This window comes from Ascaphus truei, chromosome 3, assembly GCF_040206685.1.
Source record: "Ascaphus truei isolate aAscTru1 chromosome 3, aAscTru1.hap1, whole genome shotgun sequence".
In the NCBI taxonomy this organism is placed as follows: domain Eukaryota; kingdom Metazoa; phylum Chordata; class Amphibia; order Anura; family Ascaphidae; genus Ascaphus; species Ascaphus truei.
The window spans coordinates 334,403,738-334,427,636 of record NC_134485.1 but is presented as its reverse complement, the minus strand read 5'-3'; the positions used below and the strand labels follow the sequence as shown (position 1 = coordinate 334,427,636).

Below are 23,899 nucleotides of genomic sequence, written 5' to 3'. Positions count from 1 at the left end.
AGGCAGTCTGTTCGCTCAGCGTCGGGCACGTCCGCACGGTCTGCGGTACCATGCGGTACCATGGCTCCAGCCTAACTCGTCAGCTACAAGATGGGCCCCATGCAGTCAAAACACAATGAGCCCGGCCCACTGAAGCCAACATCAGAAACACTCCCAGCTTCAGCCGTGACAACCATAGGGGTGGGAGGAGCAAACACTGCCTCCCTTCCTCCCTAAAGTGGCCGCACCCCTGATGTATCCAGCCCAACAGGGCAAGGATTGAACCCCACCTGCTTAGGTGGTGCCCCTTCCCATGCTGCTGCACATAAGGCTCAATGCTTTCTTCCTCGCACTCTGAGCACCTAATGGGTGGGCAGTTACTGCTGATAAAGTGAAGTCACTCATACTGTAGCTGCATTTACTGGAGCAAAGTGAAAGTGTTCAGACATGTGACTGCCTTGTTAAGTTGCTTTAATATAGCCTTTCAAACTTCCAAATAAGCACAGCAGCAAGTCTTGCAGAACAAAGTTTATATTGCCTTTTTTTTAAAGCTAGTTAATAACAACAACAACAACTTTATTTCATTGCTCTCCCAATAGGACTCAAGTGCTTCACAATTACAGTATAGTGCACGGTAAGTAGTATTGTACTTGTACATGGGATTTTAAACAGACACAGTCGCTATGAGCTTACAATCTGTTTTTGGTGCCTGCGGCACAGGGAAATAAAGTGAGTTGACCAAGGTCACAAAGAGCTGACACTGGGAATTGAACCAGGTTCCCCTGATTAAAACTCAGCGTCATATTTTTCACCAAAAAAGCCTACTGCGATTCAGTAAGCCCCGATAAGTCGGCGATAAAAATCTCTTTTCGGCAATTTTTTTTTTTCCCCCGAAAAAAAAAAAAGCCAAACGAGCGGCGAGAAGCCACTTATCAGCAGGTTTTTAAACTCGTGCAATTCTAGTAGGCCCGATTAGCTTATTAGAGACTAATCGCGACTCTAGAATAGAGATTTCCTCTCAGAATACCCCCGCCAGGAAAAGTTGTCAGGAAGGTGGTGAGAAGATGCCGATAAGCGGCGAGAGAGGGACTTTGAAAAAAAAATGCATTTTTCCTGCATCGGATTGATGTTGGGGGTCTCCGCAGCTGATACCCATTAATATCATCACCGGAGACCCCCGGCATGAATCCCAAGCAATAAAAATGCATTTACAAGCAACTTCATTACCTTAGCGGCTAACCGCTAAGGCAATTAAGGGGTTAAGGAACAACAGCAGCTTTAATAGGGGCAGAGGGGGTGAGTGAAGTGGACACTTGGCCCTTCACTCACCCCCTCTGCCCCCAATAAACATTACAATATGTACTAACCACCCACAAACCACCCTCCCCTTGTACCCCCACATTTTTATGCACAGGATTGATGCCAGATGCCGGCGGGGGTCCTTGCAAATGTCCGTGGGTCTCCAGGTGGTTACCGCGGGTGTCTGTGGGCCCTCGGGTGGTCCCCACAAGTGTATAGGGGCCCTCGGGTGGACCCTCTGGTTGTCTGTGGGCCCTCGGGTGGTCCCCGTGGGTGTCCGAGGGTCGTTGCAGGTATCCGGGAGTCCCCGCTGCGGTACCTATCATGTGCCTAAAATATATGCATACATTCAAATAAATACATCTCCCCCAATACATACAGTACAGTAATGGGCAAAATTACTATTATCCATAATTTGACCCTTATAAAATAAAACATTAGCCAGCCAGCATAAATAAACCTTTTTACTTACCCCTGCCATCATGAAGGGTGTCCTCATCAGCATATACTTCAGGTCCATGTCCTCTGATGCCAGAAAGAATACAATCTAATGGCCCATAACCCCTTAATCACCTTAGCGGTTAATAACCGCTGTAGTAATTAAGGGGTTAACCAATGTCCCACGCTATCCACCCGGGAGGCCTAAGCACCAGCCCCACTATACCCACCCTGTACCCATTGACTGGCACAGTGGTATATCATACCCATATAATATGGGCATGATAAGCCACTATAACACTCAATGGTCAACCTAATAAAAATAATTCATGCCAAAAATACACAATAATTACATAAATAAAGAAGCACCTAAACACCCCAAAAAATAAAAGAACAAAATAGCTTAATAGTACACATCACAAATAATTATCTATCACCAAAATAGCTCAATTATAACAATTATGATATTCCAAAATACAATTAAATAAACAACTATCCAAGCAAACTATATAACAAATAACCACTAGCCAACAAAAGAATTAATTAATTAAAATCAGTAGCCAACAATCCAAATAAATAATTAAAAACGCTAACCAATCCTAAAATGTACTAAAAACAAGCCATCCAAATTAATCCAAAAAATAAACAGAAATCAAAAAATAACAATCAATAGAAAACAAGCATTTGCCAAAAAATGCATTGTCTAAACGGGCACAGGTCAAAACATTATCAGTCAACGAGCAATGCAAAACATTAAAAGAAACAAATACAATCAAAAAACCTGTAAAAATAAAATTACATACTGTACATTCAATATTTTTCTTACCTTTACAAGCGTTGGCCCTCCGAAACCCGGCGATTCTGCAAGCTCTCGTACTGCGACGTCGTCAAAGTCAATCCAAAGCCATCTACCTTGAAGATCCGGAACAGGTAACAAAATTCTTCTTTCTTTTATCTTCTATCACCATCTTCGTTCTTCATCTGTCATTATTTCTTTCTTTTCTTCAATCTTCTATCTTCATCTGTCAATCCAAAACCCAATGGTAAATCCAGAACAGGATGTTCTCTCGTCGTCTTCTTCCTGTTAAATAAGGCGTCCAGGCCTTATATAGGGCCTTTGACGTCACATTTGCAGGTCAGATGGTACAGCTCTAATCTGATTGGATGCTGTATCATGTGCTCGCCTCTTTTTTATTTTTATTTAAGGATGTGACGTCATCTCCAAGGGAGGTACATCACATCCTTAAAACCACATGGCTATATCACATGGTATTACAGCCAATGGGATTGAAGACACATTGTACCATGTGATAGGTTACATTAGTTCAAAAGGATGTGACATCACTTTAAGGGATGACATACCTCCCTTGGAGATGAACCGCTTTGATTTCTGCCTCTGGGACCCCCTGCTTCTCAAGTTACAGGCCTCGGTATGGGGCATTGGGTGCCGGTATCGTCACCATTTTTAAATCGTCCGCGTCACGTGACCGTGGGATTTAAATATTGGAGGAGATACCGGCACACCATACCAGGGCCTGTAACTCGGGAAACAGGGGGTCCCCGAGGCTGAAATCAATGCGGTTCATCTCATGAGACCCCCTGATCCTGCACACTATTAATAAAAATGACATTAAAGCAGCTACATTACCATAGCAGATAGCTGCTACGGTAACAAATTAGTTCAATTTTTTTATTTGCGTTTTAATACTAGTGTATTGTAGCATTTTCTATTAAACATTTTTGATCTCTGGTGAGATTTATGCAGGGAGAGGCGTCTCTCTCTCTCTCTGCAACACATACAAATGGCCTGGTGAGCCCTTTTCAGAGGGGCGATGATCCCGTCGCCGGCTACTCGCCAGTTTTGCAAATGTTGCTATCACAGGTATTCTGGGCTTTATACATACCGTGATAGCAACGCTGTCAAAACTGATCATTTAAATAGCCCTGCGATTTATTTATTTTTTCTGCGCTTTTCTGTATAGGCCCCAGTGTCTTTACTCACTGAGCCCTTCAGCCCAGCTTACATCTTACTGTGCAAATCACCCAGCAGTCATTACAGTGTTGCACTAATCAATACAAAGGTAGAAATGATTGCTATTTTGGTTTTCTAAAAAAAAAATTATAAGCGTCCCCACAACTAAAGAATTTCTCAATGAATTATGTGATCAGTAAAATAAGCAGAATTTGTACAAAACAATGGGACAGCGTAAGGGAAGAGCACCTTTAGCAGCAGCTGGTACTTCATGATCCTCTGCACTGGTTTGATTAGTAGGTCGTTGAGCTGGAGGCGATGTGACAGCTGTTGCCTCAACTCCTGCAGCAGGACAGGCAAACAAACAGGACATGATCTCAAGCCCAAAATGGAACAGTTCTTTTATTTTGTTTTTAGGAATAATACTTGGGAATTTCTTAACCTCTGACCTTGTGACTGAAATACATATAATCTACATTTTTATCTTGATTGACCCTTTCAGTGAAAATAGGTGTATTAATATCATACTATTACTATAGTGACATAAAGTACTGAATAAAGAGTTAGTGAGCAAAGTAAATAATAAATCCTTACTTCGAAGTAGGTGTCAATATATTCGGACACAATGTGTTCGGACTTGGGTTTGTTCTGACAATATACCACGTACATGTGCAGCCGGCGCTCCTATACACAGAAACCAGAGGCAACATAATGACACAGGGCCAATACTGCTAGCACTAACTTAATAGCCCCTTTACTGCTAGGAGACACTAACCTACTGTACGTACAAGCACAGCAGCTATCAAGTCTGGGGGTTAACGCCTTCTTTTGTTTCATTATTTATTATTTTTTTCCCACGTGCAGTACTTTTAAAGAAGGATTTCTATTAATAAAACAATATTTTTCAAAGACATGTTTTAGTGAGGGAGAAGATGTAAGGAGAAGCCAGATCAAATATGGATGTACATGCCACAATGAGAGTGCATAATTCAGAGTAACTCACATGTTTTATAAAGAGAAGTGCTAATCTGTTAGGCTCCTGAAGGCACTTCTGAAGTTCACCTAGAAAATAGCTAGAACAACACAGGTAATTAAGAATCAACATAGTAAACACATATATGTATTATAAATCCACTAACCCTGAAGCCCTCTGAAATGATAAGGTAAAACCTGATGAACCCTGTTGTTAAACAGTGGTCCTCGATCGAGAAAGGCAACCTTTTTGAGCAACAGCTTTGCAAGTTGCTGAAAGCATTACATCTCTAACAGTATTACGTATTTCCTCATGTCATGAGCATTTTGCGGCTTTGCCCATGCTAGCGATTGAAACTGATTTTTATTGTTCCATACATATCAAGAATTGTAGCTCTGTTTGACTTCTTAATCTGCTTACTCTTTGTGCCAGTCAAAAATCTGGTGTATGTTCCCAAAAACAATCTTGTCCTTTCCCTTCATGTCTTCTGGAACTCCTCGTGTGTTCATGGTGGCTATGTAACCCTGCAGGAGGAGGAGGAGATTTTCAATCACACATAAACATATATTTTACCACTGAAGTTCCTCTAAGCCAGCTACCATTGGCAAACAATACACTCAGATAGATTCTTATTCCTAGCTAAATCATGAGCAGCTGAAGCTTTTGGTGCCTGCCAGTCGGAATAACACAATGTGTATAGTCTACACCGGTGGTTCTCAGATCTCTCGTCATGGACTACCTGCCACACCAGGTGTTAAAGGTAACCAATACAGCTGCAATAAGGTGAATGCATCTCCTTAGCATATTCATTGTCGGTCTCAAAAAATTTATCTCTCTCAGTCTCTGAGGAGAGGTTTGAGAACCACTGGAGTATAGTGAATACAAAACTACTTATTTATCCAATTGTATGAAGTGCCCAGCGAGTTGCCAGTATTACTGTGTTATGTTTAACGAGGGTATGAAAATACCCAATATGATCGTTAAGTCCCGTGTTGTGGAAATCTGAAACGGTGATGATTTCTAAAGGATGAACTGGCCTTGACACTGCAGTGTGGGGGCATTGCTTTGTGCTGTCCCACGTTATGACAGACCTCGTTTGTTGCAAGCATGGCCCAGGAACAAAGTAACACAAACATCACCCTCACTGCATGAGGTTACAAACATCCCAATGGGCTCATGTTGGAAACTTCATGCTGTAGGGTCTCCCCCTCCATGTTCCCACTTCCTCCCTGCTGCAACGGCCCAGTTTCCTGCCTGTGTTATATCAGCTGGGGTTTTGTTTATCTCTGTTCCTAAATTTTTTATGTGAAGAGTTAGCTGGAGTCCACATATTAAACTTTTTAAAGAGTGAAGTTTTCGGAATTAGATGGGTCTCAAAACAATTGCTAAATGGAGTGTGGCATTCATTGGGATTATGGACACATCACATCAATCCCACCACAGAATCCTCATATGACTGACTTGGTAGTGATCCTGTTTTATAGAGCATAAACTGGCAATAATAAGTAAAGTCCTGATAACAATGCATGTACTGAAAATACATCACCAATGATACTTACACAGTTAGTCCCTATATTGCTGGGGTCCTGACAGTGTATGCTGATTTTAATGGGGCAATCCGTCCAATGACCTAAGTGTACTAACACCAGTGACCTGTTTTAGGGGGTTACATCTGGGGGATTGGTTTACCAAAATCTAACACATATAAAAGTATTTTTCCAATATATATATATTTTTTAAACTAGTTTGTAAACATTGTGAGCGGAGACATGGGAGGAGTTTGATTTCCTCTGGCTAATCTCTTATGTGTAATATCACTGGGTGGTCAGCACGTGCTAGGACAGCCAGCCTCCCTTTCCACAACCTCTTGATATTCTTACTGGCTCATTGATGAGGACAAGATGGGCTACGTGTAAAGAAAGCTTTCAGAGGCCCCTAAGAAATTCAACTTGTAATTCATTTTCCAAAAAATGAAAGCAGAAAAATCTATGCTATTAGGGAAGTCAAATTAGCTGTACAAAATGTAGTTTTCTGGACAGCTGTGTGGGATTGCACTTTTAAGTAATCAGAAATTGTATTATCCAATTGCTGGGTTTAAATGATTACAGGAGAACAAAGGCATAAAACCAGACCCACAGTAGCATATTCTTTGCAGCTTTGTGCCCTTCGGTCATCCATTATGGCTTTCATATGTGTATGTATAATTATATTTATATAGCGCTAACAGTGAACGCAGTGCAGTACAAAATTACAATACAGGGTAAATAAAGTAGGCACAAAGGTGATAAGAGCAGTAAGTAAGTGGCACCATATGACAAAGGGAGGCCCTGCCCCAAAGAGCTTACAATCTGACTTACAGATACAGTAGGAGAACAAGTACAGTCAGGGAGGTCAAGTGAATCTGGACTAGGTAGTATTGTCATGGATAAGTTAAAGAGATGCTTCTTTTAAGATATTAATTTGCAGCTGTGTTTTGAAAATGGAAAGGGAAGGTTCTTGGCATAGAGAGAGTTTTATAGGTAGCAAGAAAAAATAATGAATGGGCGAGATGGGCGGGGAAGTAAAAGTGCAATGAGCAGACATTCTTGGGTGGAGCATAAGAGGTCAGATATATGGACATGCATAGGCTTAAAGGAAAGGGGAAAACATTTGTAATCTATATGCAGATTAATATGAAGCCAGCGAGAGTATGGAACCTAAAACAAAGCCTTGAGGTACACCAACAGGGAGACCCATAGAGGTAGTGAAGGAGTTGGCAAAAGAATCCCTGATGGGACGGGAGGGGAGAGGTATGAAGAGAACCATGAAAGGGCAGTGACATGGATGCCACGAGAATGAAGAATGTGCCGGAAAAGAGTGCGGACAACAGTATCATAAGCTGAGGAGAAATCCATAAGAATCAGAATGGAGCAGTTACCTTGAAATTCGGCAATATCGAGGTCATTAGCTACTGTACTTTGATGAGTACATTTTCAGTATCAGAATGGAGTACGCTGTGCGGGTGCCCAATTGGAGAAGGTGAAGTTATGGGAGTTGAGAAAATGAAATATCCATAAAGAAAAAAGGTGTTGTAGAAGTTTATAGGCAAATGGCCAGAGAGAGACAGGGCGATAGAAGAGGAGGTAGGGTCAAGGAACTCTTGAGAATAGGTCGGACAATAGCATGCTTAAAAAAAAGAGAAGGAAAAGTGCCATAGCGAAGAGATGCGTTAAACATGAGTGAGAATAGGGATGAAGGTAGAAGCAGTGTGTTTAAGGAGATGGTAGGGAATGGGGTCGGGCTGCATGGGGATGGATGTTAAGGAGAAGAGCAGCTGGGACACTTCTTCCTCTGTAACTGGAGAAAATATGAGTCAAAGGTAGGAGGAGGATTAAGAAGGAAAATGTGGAAGGGACATGGGATTTCTCTGCAGATAGCTTCCTCCTTGCCTTTGAATTAATCAACAAAAGTCTTGTGGTGTAATGAAAAGAGTGGAGCATGATGTAGAGGGTGGCTAAAAAAGTGAATCAAAGAGACAAGAGATGTGTTGGATTTGTGTCTGGTTATTAAAGAGCTAAAGTATCTCTGATTTTCAAAAAAAGCAGCCTTAAAGCAGGACAATATCAATTTGTGGTGAAGAAAAACTGTTAGACTTTCTCTAGGGGCATTCAGCAGAATGAGTGCAAGAGCATAGAAAGCGTGTCTGCATGCTTAGCCAAGGTTGTGGGTTGGAGAGCTGCAGCATACAGGAGGACTATACTGGCCCAGTGAGAAGGTATAGTGTAACAGGGACTTATCCCTGTTTAAGAGAAATTGCCTCTAGTGTTCTGAAAATGCAACAGAGAGCTGGTTAATTGCAGCTAGTCAATTAACCAGCTCCACCTGGGTAATCCAAGTATGATAAAAAAAAACAAACATAAGGGAAGGAAAGGGGGCTGGGGAAGGGGGAGGGGACCCTCGCTACTGCTATGGAATATTGAATGGGAGTGGCGGTGCTGCAATCAGAGGTAATATGGAGGAAGAACAACAAGAGAAAAAGCACCCCAAGGAGAGCACTCGTCCACTCTAGATCACAGAGACACTAGTGGATGAACAATAATGTATGTAGTGGGTGACAAATGACTAATTTAAAACACACTTTATTGAAGAGTAAATAACTCAAATAAAATAAAATTGGAGCGCTCAAGAATCAGGAAGTGTGATTCAAGTAGGATAAAAAAAACCCTGCTGGGGACAGAGAGAGAGATTTTCCTCGGCACACAACGGTGCTGACGTGAGGAGAGGGTCTTGAATACACAGGAGGACAGTATATTGACAGCAAGACACAAGGTGTCCAGACCTCTTTTCCTGGACGCAGAGGACCCAGTAACCTGCCAGAGGCTGGACTCTCAAGCACACCAAGACCCTTGGACACCACTGACCTGAAAGACCAACTGCTTTAAGGTACCGCTGAGACTTTGGGGTGGTAGGCTGGAAAGGGGCTTATCCTCCCAGTCTTGTAAGAGAGCGACTGGGGGAAGTAAGTTAGCCCTTACAAAGGGATAAGTGTTTGTTGTTTTTGTATACAGGCAGTCCTTGTTTTACAACGCTTCGTTTTACAACGAATGGCTTATCCAACGCTGTGCAATGCATACCTATGTTCATTTTTACAACGCCAAAATGGCTTATCCAACGCTCTTACGACGCTTTGCAAAGATGTTTATGTGTATATAATATATATATATTATACTATATTATATTTTTATATTATATTATATATTATGTTATATTATATATATAATACAGTATATGCACTATATAATTTGTGTGTGCTGCATATCTTATTGTCTGCGTAAAATATTTTGTGTATTTTAGCATTAAAAATGCCTTCAGGAACGGAACCTTTCATTTAAACAGTGTTCCTATGGGAAAACGTGTTTCGCTTTACAACGTTTCGCTATCCAACGCCATTTTGAGTAACGCATTGTGTCGGATAACCGAGGACTGCCTGTATTTTTGTTTGTTGTGCTGTTTAAAAGGGACAGGCTCAATAAAGCCATATGTTAATTTCACCCTAAACGGTCTCCATTTGCCTACCTCTGCACACATCTCTTACATATGGCCAACGATCTAAATTGTGACAAGGCTGTTTGGGTCAGACGAGGGTGATATGGAAGAAGGAAAAAATAATGAATGGCTGAGTCCTTGACAGCCAAGTGTCTACATTTTCTAATTGCCTTTTCTTATGGCTGATAAGTGAATAAGCTGTAAGGTGACTTCCAGTGTCTTATGGCTGTGCAGCACTTAGTAAATATGGCTCAAAATATCTGGGGGAAATATTAGCATTGAACCAAATGCTATGATTAGAGGAAGAAAGGGCGGGAGGAAGGAAGGAAATGAAGGGAGGAAGGATGGAAGGGAGGGAGGAAGGAAATGAAGGAAGGGCGGGAGGAAGGAAATGAAGAAAAGAAGGGCGGGAGGAAGGAAATGAAGAAAGGAAGGAAGGGCGGGAGGAAGGAAATGAAGGAAGGAAGGAAGGAAGGGCGGGAGGAAGGAAATGAAGGAAGGAAGGGAGGGAGGAAGGAAATGAAGGAAGGAAGGGCGGGAGGAAGGAAATGAAGAAAGGAAGGCAGGGAGGGAGGAAATGAAGAAAGGAAGGCAGGGAGGGAGGAAGGATGGAAGGGCGGGAGGAAGGAAGGATGGAAGGAAGGGCGGGAGGATGGAAGGAAGGGCGGGAGGAAGGAAGGATGGAAGGAAGGGAGGAAGGATGGAAGGGCGGGAGGATGGAAGGGCGCGAGGATGGAAGGAAGGGCGGGAGGAAGGAAGGGCGCGAGGATGGAAGGAAGGGCGGGAGGAAGGATGGAAGGAAGGGCGGGAGGAAGGATGGAAGGGCGGGAGGAAGGAAGGATGGAAGGAAGGGCGGGAGGATGGAAGGAAGGGCGGGAGGAAGGATGGAAGGGCGGGAGGAAGGGCGCGAGGATGGAAGGAAGGGCGGGAGGAAGGAAGGATGGAAGGAAGGGCGGGAGGAAGGATGGAAGGGCGGGAGGAAGGAAGGATGGAAGGGCGGGAGGATGGAAGGAAGGGTGGGAGGAAGGATGGAAGGGCGGGAGGATGGAAGGGCGTGAGGATGGAAGGAAGGGCGGGAGGAAGGAAGGGCGCGAGGATGGAAGGAAGGGCGGGAGGAAGGAAGGATGGAAGGAAGGGCGGGAGGAAGGAAGGATGGAAGGAAGGGCGGGAGGAAGGGAGATGATCATGAAATAATGATGATGCGCTAGGCTTTGGCACTATATAATGCCAAGTTACAGAACTAAGGTCAAGCATTGTACCAGACCTCACCTCCACTATTTGTCCCAAGTCTTCAACATACATCTTCTCTGTTTCTACCAGCTCCATTAGGACATACCTACATAGAGGACGGGAATTGAAGTGGTTTTTAGGACCAGAATAGACATTCACATTTGTTTTGCAAATCAGTGTGGGCTATTAAGTCAGTTGGCGGCAGCAGCAGAGAGATCCCTTCCTGTGTCATTCATCCAAATGAATGAGGAAACATACATGTTAAAAATATATATATATTTCTGCACATTGATTCAGAATTGAACTTTGGCATGTAATATGATTCAGTATATAAATATTTGCATACTGGTTTGTTTCTATCTTTATTTTTGCAAACACATCCAACTTTTAATGGACGAGCAAGTTATTAAAGATATTAAATGTCAATGCTAAAAACTTTGATATCACTATTTCTTCAACCACATCCCAATTTGTTTAGCTTTAACTGCAAATAAATGTGTATGTAACAGAAAACCCGAGACTCTGGGTCATTGGCTCTGACAATCAATGTAAAGCAAAGATGTAATCTCTCTGCCTTACGAGGATTGATAGGGAAAACAATTCTCATGTGGTAGCACCAACCATTAAACATAAATAAAGAACCAAAAATTACTAGAACTAAATTAAAGTCATGTTTTGATTAAAAGTCAGAGACTCAAAGATTAGGAAGTAAGCACTGATTGGATGGACATTCCCAAGAACGTGCTTCTATTGTCATGTGGCAGGAAAAAGCCCCTCAACCTTCCTTGTTTCTCTTCCTCCCCCACTTATCGGCAGCACAGTGCTTCCCTCCTTAAACTTAGTCAGTAAGATCTGATCTATAGCTAAGCCAAACCTCCATGGCCTGGGGTTTTTTTTCAGTCGTAACCCAATGTTCCCTGGGGAAACCTGATGCTTCTCTTCAAATGTAGCTTTAACTGTGATTTGTGGGGATGTCACACATATTGGCCCCACTGAACCAGGAATGAACCCAAGAAAATTGCTGCGGACATTTGACCTATTAATGTTTGGTAAAAACTATCAAATAAAAAAAATACTGCTATTTTAAGGGGTAAATGTAAAAAGAAGTAGCAAGGCTTCATTAGCCATCCCTCATCCACCCAAAGAGGACTCACTTACATACTCTTTTCCAAGGCACTCTTTCTTTCTTCTTCTGTTTCTGCTGGGGGGAAGGAGGAAGTCACAGATAACTCTAAAGCAGGAGAATCTTGGGAGTCTGAGAGGTAGGATATGTGGGGATCCTGTAAAGCAAAGAATATAACTAAACATCCACTCTATAAACCAACAATGGAACGCATTGGATAGTCCTTTTTGGGTTACTATATGTTCCTCTAATGGAGTGGGAAACACGGGGAAAATAAGTATCAAGAAAATGTGCTTGGGATAAGCACAACAAAACCCTGCAGAAAAAAACTTAAAGCAGCAATCCCTACACTTTTTGCTTTTTAACTTCCCGAATAGGAACCACAGCACTATTGTGAACTTGAGGGTCCCCTGGTTCCTGAGATATTTAAAGTAAAACCAAAGATGTTTGACGGTGTCGTTTGTTGCCTGTGGGGATGAGACTTGAAGGTGGACATTTTCTTTTCCCGAAAAGGGAACACAATCACATAAAAAAAAAAAAAAATCATCTCTCAGGAACCCGGGGTCCCTCAAGATAGGAATAGAGCAGTTCAGCACCAGAGGACATCAGCAATTCCATTTCTGTGAAAACAATAACAATAGGTTGATGGCTGTTTTTAATCTGCTAATGTGCTTTGTGCCAACTCAATTTCCCACACAGCACCTTCTACTGTCCAGGAAGAGAACAGCACCATCTGCAATCTAGATAGAAAACAATGTCCCCTAATTATGTAAGGTTCAGGCTAGTTGCCTTTTTGCTCCTTTCTCATCCTTGTAAGAAAATTATCTGCTATCAATTGCATAATACAGTATCTGCATTTACAGTCATAAGAATAGTTATCTTGCTAATATGACATGTATCTGTTTTGAAGATCTGGGTGGATAGGCGCTAGAAAATATTAGTTCAAATCTCCATGGATGAAGGACCCGTTTTTACCCTTGACAACACAATAACATAAAGGCTGTTGTCACATAGGGACAGCAAGGGTTCCAGCACGCATAAGATATATTCTAAACCTTTCCATATCTCCTTATACAGTACCTTATCAAATGGATTATTAGACTTTCTGGAAAGACATTTGCTGTGTTTTGAGTGCATTACCATATCAGAATAACATTGTATATTAAGGAAATAATTCCATTTCTAGTCTACTGTACACCGCGCTGATCACCCCACCCTACATATACACTCACAGAAACACACACTTACGCAAGCAAGAACTGATGCTTAATTGCTTCTCTGTTCCATACATTATTGATCAGCCCATGAAATGTTGGCAGTATAGACATTCTGTTAAAAAGGATCTGTCAGTGCTGAAACAACCTTCGCCAAGCAAGCGTGGGTTGAAGGCTCAGGGGATTGGCTTAAAGAAGCATACTTGCTTACTCAAAGAATTCTATGCATCAAACTCCCAGCCCTGATGGGTGCCTAATACATAAAAGTGTTTTGTCCTTTTGGAACAACTGGTCTCTATGGGCCATGTCAAAAGTGCAGTTCTGCAATTTGCCAGACACATGGGCACATATTTGCCAAACGGTGCTATTCAATAAAACACCTTCTAGTGCCAAATTAACGTCCATTCAAGTGGAATTGTACGGTTTAGAAAATATGCCCTATGGTCTATTTTAAGGGGCTTTATAAGATCAGGAGCCGTACTTCCATTTGTCAGCTGTGCTTTAATGCAGTATCTAAGCAGGTTACGCTTCTTCTTTGGGTAACTACTCTGTTAGTTATTTAGCCCAGTCTGTAGGGTGGACTGAGAGATAGCCTATCTGTTCCGAACATGCAGTGAAACCTTTTGGCCTTGGACCTACACTCTGAATTATTAATGTATAAGAACCATTTCAGAAAAATAACAGTGGAAACAGTCATGTCAGCCCAACATAGTACTTTCAATTTTACTATGAAATCCCCCAAATCTACAAGATCAATGAATATAAAGATCTGCAATATGAAAATGATTAACAATGGAAATGCTATACATCATTCTCCAGTTCAACATACATGATAATTGTATATTATTTCTGATGAATGATGATGCTATTGCTCTGAACCATATACTCAGGGGAATCCAGCCAGATAAAGTCTTGGGTACAATTTTTGTGTTAAACTGTGTGGTTTGTCACTTTTCTTAGAAGCGGTTTATAAGAAGTGATTTGCAATACAGAATACAGTTTTTTGTCATATTTCATTACACTTCTTGTGAACATGCCAACTTCGGAGCTACTAGAATAAGCCTCACAGTCTTTTTTTCCCCATCAGTCATGTATCATGCAATCACTCTTTATAATGAATAATAGTGTATGCCAGAGGAGCGCAAACTTTTTCTGCTGCGCCCCGTCTTCCCTGCCTTGATGCTCGCGCCCCCTCCCTACCTTAGACCTGCGTCAAATGACGCGGCAGGTCATGTGACGTTACGTGACCCACGGCATCAGTTGACGCAGCGTTGCCATGGGGTCGTGTCACAGGGCGCCTGAACCTCAGTAAGTATAGCGTTGCAGGGGCCTCACGTGATCCCCCGGCATTTAATTTAAATGCCTTGGGGAAGAGAGCGGGGCCTCTGCAATCGCCCGCGCCCCCCCTCCCCAGAAAAATCTCCCACCTCCCAGTTTGCGCACCGCTGATGTATGCAAACGAGTTACAGACACATAATTTACCATTTTCATACCAAACTAAAAAAAATTGTTTTTAAAAATGTGTTTTCTTTTTTGGTGAGGTGAAATTGATATCAATATATAAAATGTAGCTAAAGAAAATGTAATGTGGAGGTAAACACATTAAAATAGCATCCAAAAGACAGTGCTAGAAGGTTCAACATCAGATAATGTCGCCAGCATATTCCAGAAATGAGCCAGCACACAATAATAAATACATAAAGCATATTTTAATTAGCCAACAAAACATACTGTACACCGTACTTGTATGCCCCCCTGGGAACCACATTGCTGAGTACTATATATATATATATATATATGTAGCCAAGTGCCCCTGGCTATAGCTTTCCACTGGCCTCAACACTATAAGTCTTGATAGGAACAGATAGTGTTGGGGTTAAACTCCTGCGCAGGGCCTAGCCTGCAGTTGCAGTCTAGATGGGTACTATGTTGCCATATCCAGGGTCAGGCCTAAAATGGCAGTTGGAGTATCATACCTGGGGTGGGTACTGACTAGGTCACATGTATATGGTGTGATGCCTGTCAGTACCTGGACCTGCCCTGTTATGGGGCGGGGTTACAAGCCCTTCCCCCCAGATATAGAAGCTGACACTCCATCAAATTGAATAGGACTGTGCTATGATTAAGATGTGTGGTATGTTGTGATACCCTTTTTCCTGCAAGAGGGTAAAGGAGCTGAGGATGGACTCTTTGGGCCTCAAGCCCTGGGGTCTGCTGCAGGGAATGGAGATGATGCCATGCTGTCTACCCAATAAACATGCCATTGTACCAGCTACAATGTGTGGTCATTGTGAAGGAGAATTGCCTGTGGGGACCATCCTGCTTCCAGCAGGATCCTCATGGGATGGAGGCGCTGCACCCTGAGAAGAAAAAGCCTGCCCTGTTGCTGCTCCCACATAACATTCGCAGAGCAACTCAGACCTCCTGTCCAGCAGGTGAGCTACAGTACCAAGGCCATGTAGTGGTCAGATCTTCCGTGGTATGGGGGGAACAGGTGCTACATATATGTAATGTTTTCCGTCAAATAAAGTAATTTCCGCACTCTTCAGTGTTATGAGTGCCCTCCCCATGGACCTGTCTCCTCTGTATGGAGACCCCCAGCTCAACAGCAATATCATTCTTCTTAACCTTCATCTGCTGGTAAATTCTTTTTACAAATTCAAAGCTGGCTTTGGTGTCATTCCAATAACAACCTGCAAAGTCATCTTTTAATGACATCAAGGTTTCCTATGCAATGGGAGACAAGTATCTGGACTACTGTGAAGCGCTATGTACATTAATGGCGATATATAAATAAAGACATACATACATACATACATACAAGTGTTGTGCAGGGTCTGATTTGAAGTCTTTTTGCAGCCTCTTGGATATGCATTATTTTACTCAAAGTAGATCGCTCCGCGCAATTCTAGTTAGAAAGCCATGCTCTCACTATGTACTGGTTTGCACTGGTCCAGCTATTGCATGCACTTTTGACATTTGGCAGCCTCTAGCATGTTTGGGCTTCACTGGTTCTGCTTCTCATGAAGACCAAGAAGGCTGATTTTCACCTCTCATAGCACTTGTATCTACTTTTTCTATCTTTTATAGAAATGTCATTGATCTTTAGTATCTCTTCTACTAGGTTAAAGTTCTTAAAAACTTTTAACATTTCACATTGAACTTTCTATAGTGGAAAACTCTCAATTTCTGGTTAAAATCTATTTAGAAAAAGCCCAGTATATATTCGCACTGGCTCATCTCACTTGCTTCTCAATTGTTCAGGGGAAAGGGAAGGTTAAGCTACTTGCCATTAAGTTGGGAGATCCCTAAAGTAAAATCGATTTCATCTTTAGCAATTTACATTATGTTCTAGTGTCTTTAGTATTCAATTTTATCTTGTAAGTTCTTTAAAGAAGATAGATTTTCTTCCATTTTTTAAAATTAAACATGATTAGAACCGGGAGGTATTAGGGTGCCAAACTGTACTACTTCAAGCTCAGGGTACCCCCTCCCCCCCCCCTTCCCCCTCTTTCCCCCCCCCCCTACCCCAGCCCAAAAACTTACCTGTGAACTTACCAGTGCTACTTCCGGGTATTTAAATTACTATTCAACAGGAAGCCGCAAAGTCGTACAAAAAAAGAATAGGTAAAAAAAAAATAAACACAGAGTAGCCGGGATTGCTGCTTTAAAACACTGGTACCACAAATGAAACAAAGTGGGAAAGATATGTATATACTGTACAAATGGTGATACATACCTCATTGTTGGGTTCCGTGGTTACCCCTTGAAGCAGGTCACTCAGCAAAGAAAGGTTAGGCAGCGGATGTGTATCAGGGTGATCATGCTCTTTCCATTCCTACACAAGAGAAAAATGAGAAAGTCAGCGGTAAGCCCTTCATTAATATATACCGTATACACCTTAGTATTCAATTGAATCATTCCACATTAACGGAAGCTATACAGACACTGTGTATGTGTTTTTACACCGATTCATAAATGGAGGGTTGGGTTGGTTGATGGAGTTTTGTGAGTGCTGGGGAGTTTTGAACAACTTCCTAACGTAGCTTTTCTGTATATAAATAGTTGATTGGTATGGCAATGTGTTTGATTATAACTAAGAAACAATTACACTGTTTGTTGCTCTGTGTCTGTTCACTCTAGTAAAACATAAATTAGCTTCCACTGGAGTCCGGTAGAAGTCACTATGAATTGCACTCTCACCTTTTTAGGAAATTTGAGGATGGTCACACCAAAGACATTGTGCCACAAAAGATTTTATAGCTGTAAACCAGTAAATCCCACTTCCACAACAAATACCTTTCAACCATCTTTAATCCTCCTATCTTTCACTTCTACAGTACAAACCTCACTTACCCACTGACAATAACAAGATACGTTTGCAATCATTTGCCAAGCAGGAAAAAAATGCCCAGGAGTCCAGAGTGAATCAGAGGTGTTCAGGTATTCAGAGTAAATCAATCATGTGTTTATCGCGCACAGTATCCAGCATTCCATTCACAAAGTACTGACTGCTAGTGTGTGCAGATAAACAAGTGTGACTCAGATTAGAAAGACTCCTGGATGAAAATATTACAGCCCTGTAATGCTGCAGGTTTTATTCTCAGCAAGCCATTAATTACTCTTTTAAAGGTGCAATTCCACAAAGTTGGCCAGCTGAATTTCTTAGGAGCCTCTGAATGGGGAAGTGTTTGTCAATCAAGTTTTTATTTTCTTTCTGTAACCCTTATCCCCCCTGTCCTTATCACAGGACCAATAACGTTGGGGGGGGGGGGGGGGGTTGTTTGACTCTGGCTGCACAAGCACTCGCTGATCCCACAGTGACATCACACAAAATATTTATAGGTGTCAGATTTGTATAAAATTGCCCCATTAACCCCGTGTGTGCCCCAGGACATAGTAGCTGCATTACAATCTGCGACTCTGTTTTGTAGGAAGATCGCGTTCGGAGCCCCTGTGGAGAACACAGACCGCGCATTTACAGAAAGACAAACGGAAGAGGACGACTTCGGAAAAGTGGTCACGTGATCGCATGTGCCGGCGGGGCCGTGACTCCTTCGGCACTCAAAGGGTTAAAGGCGTGTATTTATTCTGGAGGACAGTTCTAGTATAGTAGTATAGCTATAGTATATGTGTACATCGAAATCCTGCCATGGGCTGACATTTTTTTTAATAAGATCTTAGAGCCATTTGTAGCTAAACATATTGGTGTTAATAGTAATTCTGACTGATAGTTGCAGCTCATTGTGTGCTTTCAGTTTACGGATGGTGCTTAGGTTTGGTTAGATTTTGTTTGAAATTGCTCTGTAACCAGCCACGTGAAAGCCCACTGAAATAGTCTTACTTAAATCCCTTGATTTCCTTCCCTGCTTTGTTTCAATATTAGGCTACGGCCCCAGTGTTCACTGCAGCACGCACGGATGAAAGCCACGATGTGCGGTCTAGGGGGAGCGATGGGAGGCACGGCCATGACGGGGGGGGGGGGGAGGGGGCACTGCTCTACACTACCTGCACTCTCATTGGTCTACACTATCTCCCAACTTCCATTGGCTGCCGGCATGTGATCATCTCGCGGCAAGGCAAGACAAAATTCTCGTCTTCCCTGCCAGCGGACGCGTCATTGCTCTTTGTGCGCCCACATGCGCGCACAGCATCGGCCGCTGCTGTTTCTTCAGTTGCAGTTTGAGCTGAAGCACTGTGGTTTTGCCATCACTCCCTTTGCAACAAATTGGCTTGCCACCAATAACCACAAACGTCAAAGCCAATAATACAGTATGTGCCTGGCTTCAGCTTGCTGCCTTCTCTTCCCATACATGAATATATCAAGGCTTCTGCTTAACCCTCCCTCTATTCCTTGGCCAATATCAAGGTTGCTTCCATTCACCATCCCATTTCAGCCACTTAGGACTCTTTCCCTATATATTATAGTTTATGCCAAGCTACCTTTTTTTTTTTTATCAGATTAATGACTCTCAGACACCCTCCCACAACATTTTGCTGAATTGTTTTCCCTTGTATTGTCCAGTGTCTCATGTGGCAAGACTAATGCAATCCAGGCATGGTTAGCATCCTTTTTCATCCTGATCCAAAGCACCCTCCCTCTTTAGAGTGTTCGTCTTCTGAATTTCAAACGTTTTATTTTTGCCTTTAAAAAAAAAAAAGACTACCTGTCCCAAATCAGACAGACATATCTGGGTAACCTTTTCCTTATCCTTTGTCAGAGGTACAGTATGCTTAGCATAGTGGCCCTTTGTTCAAAACTAACTACTGCAGTATGCAGTGTGTATATATATATATATATATATATATATATATATATATATATATATATGTATCTCAAAACGAATAGAAGGGTAGGGGCGGGGGTGAAGGGCAAGGGTGTGGGGGGTGAAGGGCAGGGGTGGGGAGGGTGAAGGGCAGGGGTGGGGGGGGGGGTGAAGGCAGGGGTGGGGGGGGTGAAGGGCAGGGGTGAAGGGCAGGGGTGGGGGGGTGAAGGGCAGGGGTGGGGGGGTGAAGGGCAGGGGTGGGGGGGTGAAGGGCAGGGGTGGGGGGTGAAGGGCAGGGGTAGGGGGGGTGAAGGGCAGGGGTAGGGGTGGGGGGTGAAGGGCAGGGGTAGGGGTGGGGTGAAGGGCAGGGGTAGGGGTGGTGAAGGGCAGGGGTAGGGGGGGTGAAGGGCAGGGGTAGGGGGGTGAAGGGCAGGGGTAGGGGGCTGAAGGGCAGGGGTAGGGGGGGTGAAGGGCAGGGGTAGGGGGGGGTGAAGGGCAGGGGTAGGGGGGGTGAAGGGCAGGGGTAGGGGGGGTGAAGGGCAGGGGTAGGGGGGGTGAAGGGCAGGGGGGGTGAAGGGCAAGGGCAGGTGGGGTGAAGGGCAGGGAGGGTGAAGGGCAGGGGGGGTGAAGGGCAGGAGTAGAGGGTTAAAGGGTAGGGGGGGTGAAGGGCAGGGGGGGTGAAGGGCAGGGGGGGTGAAGGGCAGAGGGGGTGAAGGGCAGGGGTAGGGAGGGTGAAGGGCAAGGGTAGGGGGGGTGAAGGGCAGGGGTAGGGGGGGATGAAGGGCAGGGGTAGGGGGGCAGGGGTAGGGGGGGTGGGGAAGGGCAGGGGTAGGGCATGAAAGTGAGGCACAAATTGTTGGCAGGAGTAAAATGTCCACACACACACACACACACACACACACAGATCCGAGGAGGCTGCTTGGCCCCCCCAGCGGGCGGGGAGTTAAGGTAGCGCCGGGAGTTAAGGGAGCGCCGGGGAGTTAAGGTAGCGCCGGGGAGTTAAGGTAGCGCCGGGGAGTTAAGGGAGCGCCGGGGAGTTAAGGGAGCGGCGGGGAGTTAAGGTAGCGCCGGGGAGTTAAGGTAGCGCCGGGGAGATATGGGAGCGTTGGCGGCTGGGGTAGGAGGGCCGTGCCGGGCTTACCCTCCGTGTTTCCGGGAGCCGGTTGAGAGCGAGGGGGGAGGAACCTGCAGTTGGCGGCAGGGGCAGGAGGGCCGCGCTTCCCCTCCGTCCGGGAGCTGGTGCAGGGCGGCGCACGTGATGGGGGAGGGGGGACAGAGGAGGGGGTGGGTGTGTGTGTGTGTGTGTGTCCTTTGGCCCGTCACTCCACCTCAGGCCAATGAGAGGTGTGCGGGGGCGGGCGGGCGGCCCAAGGGAGCAATCTCATTGGCCTTGCCCAAGGTCCAATGGGATTGCCGCTAGGGACACAGGGAGGACACAGGGAGACACATACAGACATAGCCACATAGGACGCTTTCAGAAATATATAGTAGATATATATATATATACAGCTCAACCCCGTTATAGCATGATCCGCTATAACGCGGTTTGAGCGTGGACCCCGAATTAAAAAAAAAAATTAAGTTTTTTTTTTTGCACACACACTGCACACATTCACAGCACACTGCATACACTCACAGCACACTGCATACACTCACAGCACACTGCACACACTCACAGCACACACTCACAGCCCACTGCACACACACACAGCACACTGCACACACACACACTGACACACACAGTCAAATACACACACACACACACACACACAGAGACACACTGTCTCTTTAAGGGAGCTTGCTCTCGCAAGACGGAAGCAGAAGCAGGAAGCAGAGACAGGGAGAAGAGCTGCCAGATGCCGGGTAAGTGCTGTGTACTGTTGCCGCTGCCCCACCGGGTCTGGGAACGCTGGGAGAGTTCTAAGCTTTCCCCCTCCGGGGGACACGGTCATTTTTTTCCCGCAACCCCGTTTATAACGCGGTGGTCGTGGGTAGCCCCCGAGGACTGTGCTATAACGGGGTTAAGATATATATATACACACACACACACATATTATATATATATATATATATATATACACACACACACACACAGTTAGGTCCGGACATTATTGGCCACTGATACAAGTTTTGTTATTTCGGCTGTGTACTAAAATAAATTGAAGTTACAGTTAAATAATGAATATGGGCTTAAAGTGCAGTCTATCAGCTTTAATTTGAGGGTATTCACATACAAATTGGAGGAAGGGTTTAGGAATTACATCTCTTTAAAATGTAGCCCCCTCTTTTTCAAGGGACCAAAAGTAATTGGACAATTGACTCAAAAGCTGTTTCATGGACAGGTGTGGGCTATTCCTTCGTTATTTCATCATCAATTAAGCAGGTAAAAGGTCTGGAGTTGATACCAGGTGTGGCATTCGCATTTGGAAGCTGTTGCTGTGAACCCAAAACATGTGGTCAAATGAGCTCTCAATGCAAGTGAAACAGGGCATCCTTAGGCTGTAAAAAAAAGAAAATCCATCAGAGAGATAGCATCAACCGTTTGGTACATTATGAGAAAAAAAGAACGCACTGGTGAGCCTGGACGTCCACGGAAGACAACAGTGGTGGATGATCGTAGGATTCTTTCCATGGTAAAGAAAAACCCCTTCACAACATCCAGCCAAGTGAAGAACACTCTTCAGGAGGTACTGTAGGCATATCATTATCCAAGTCTACCATAAAGAGAAGACTTCACGAGAGCAAATACAGAGGGTTCACCACAGAATGCAAACCATTCATAAGCCTCAAGAATAGAAAGGCCAGATTAGACTTTGCCAAACAATATCTAAAAAAGGCCAGCCCAGTTCTGGAACAGCATTCTTTGGACAGATGAAACTAAGATCAACCTGTACCAGAATGATGGGAATGATGGGAAGAAAAAAGTATGTAGAAGGCTTGAAACGGCTCATGATCCGAAGCATACCACATCATCTGTAAAACACGGTAGAGGCAGTGTGGTGGCATGGGCATGCATGGCTTACAATGGCACTGGGTCACTAGTGTTTATTGATGATGTGACAGAAGACAGAAGCAGCCGGATGAATGCTGAAGTGTATATGGATATATTGTCTGCTCAGATTCAGCAAATTCAGCGAAGTTGATTGGACGGCGCTTCACTTTAGAGATGGACAATGACCCAAAACATACTGCGAAAGCAACCCAGGAGTTTTTTAAGGCAAAGAAGTGGAATATTCTGCAATGGCCGAGTCAATCACCTGATCTCAACCCGAACAAGCATGCATTTCACTTGCTGAAGACAAAACTGAAGGCAGAAAGACCCACGAACAAACAACAACTGAAGACAGCTGCAGTAAAGGCCTGGCAAAGCATCACAAAGGAGGCAACCCAGCGTTTGGTGTTGTTCATGCGTTCCAGACTTGTGTGTATGTATGTATATATTTATTATTTGGTTACCTTAATTCGTGTTTCTACCATGTCCTCCTTGCTCTCTTTTTATGAGTTGAAGGAGATAGCGGTTCTAAACAAGAACCTGCGTTTCATATACCATTTGGGCCATTTAGATTGTCAACTCTGCAGTGCTAAAACAAAAAGAATGATTCCTGCGCTCCTACCAATTAGGCTAAGATAAAATAATATTCTCATGAAAAAGGGTATTTGGTTAAACCCTTTGGCCAAAGCATTTGTAAGCCTGCATGCCACGTCAAGGCAACCCGTTTAATGCAGGTGCCTACACTATACTGTAGATATATGTAATAATTGTCCCATGGACTAGTGAAAAAAGTGTTAAATCCCTGAAGGGGTTAAATAAAGCATGAGCTTATGTGAGTAGTGCAATTAAAATCTGGCTAAATCCAGTATCATACTTAACTTTGCTATAAAGGTAATCAGGGTGCACAAATTCCCTGGTGTGAATATAATACAACTTACACATATACATCTCTCTGTCAGCCTTACACATTCACCTACCATTCAATGGAGGGTGATGTCCAGACTGACACTGGGGTGTAATATACCTGCACTAATTGGAAAATTGGTAGGGGCTCAGTAACTGCTATGTAAAGCAGATGAGCATTTAAACCTACCCCTATGACGTTTCAGAGATACTAAATTTAAAATGCCCTATGGGAGTATGCAGCAAGGAAAAGGATTGCCTAATATTAGTGAGAAACTGTACATAATACCGCGCTCCTCCCTATAGAAGTTTGCTGCAGGTAAAAAGATAGGCCTTACATATAGAAAAACAAAAAGAACGATTCCAGCGCTCCTACCAATTAGGCTAAGATAAACTAATATTCTCATGAAAAAACTCTGCAGTGCTGGCACTATCTAACAGAATGGGATGTTTAGCCGCGGTCAAATTGCCGCTGGTGCTCCGTC

At 43.8% G+C, this 23,899-nt stretch overlaps 1 protein-coding gene across 4 annotated transcripts in view; it reads right to left on the bottom strand.

Moving 5' to 3' along the window:
* Positions 1-23,899, bottom strand: part of ARHGEF25 (Rho guanine nucleotide exchange factor 25) — a 248,073-nt gene that overhangs the window by 33,771 nt on the left and 190,403 nt on the right. For all 4 annotated transcript variants that reach the window (XM_075591563.1, XM_075591564.1, XM_075591565.1 and 1 more), the window contains 7 exons: positions 16,993-17,091; positions 12,075-12,196; positions 10,956-11,022; positions 5,082-5,185; positions 4,692-4,761; positions 4,283-4,372; positions 3,938-4,030 (listed from right to left, as the gene is read on the bottom strand). In XM_075591563.1, the coding sequence (XP_075447678.1) occupies positions 3,938-4,030; positions 4,283-4,372; positions 4,692-4,761; positions 5,082-5,185; positions 10,956-11,022; positions 12,075-12,196; positions 16,993-17,091 (645 nt within the window). The remainder of the gene's footprint in view (positions 1-3,937; positions 4,031-4,282; positions 4,373-4,691; positions 4,762-5,081; positions 5,186-10,955; positions 11,023-12,074; positions 12,197-16,992; positions 17,092-23,899) is intronic.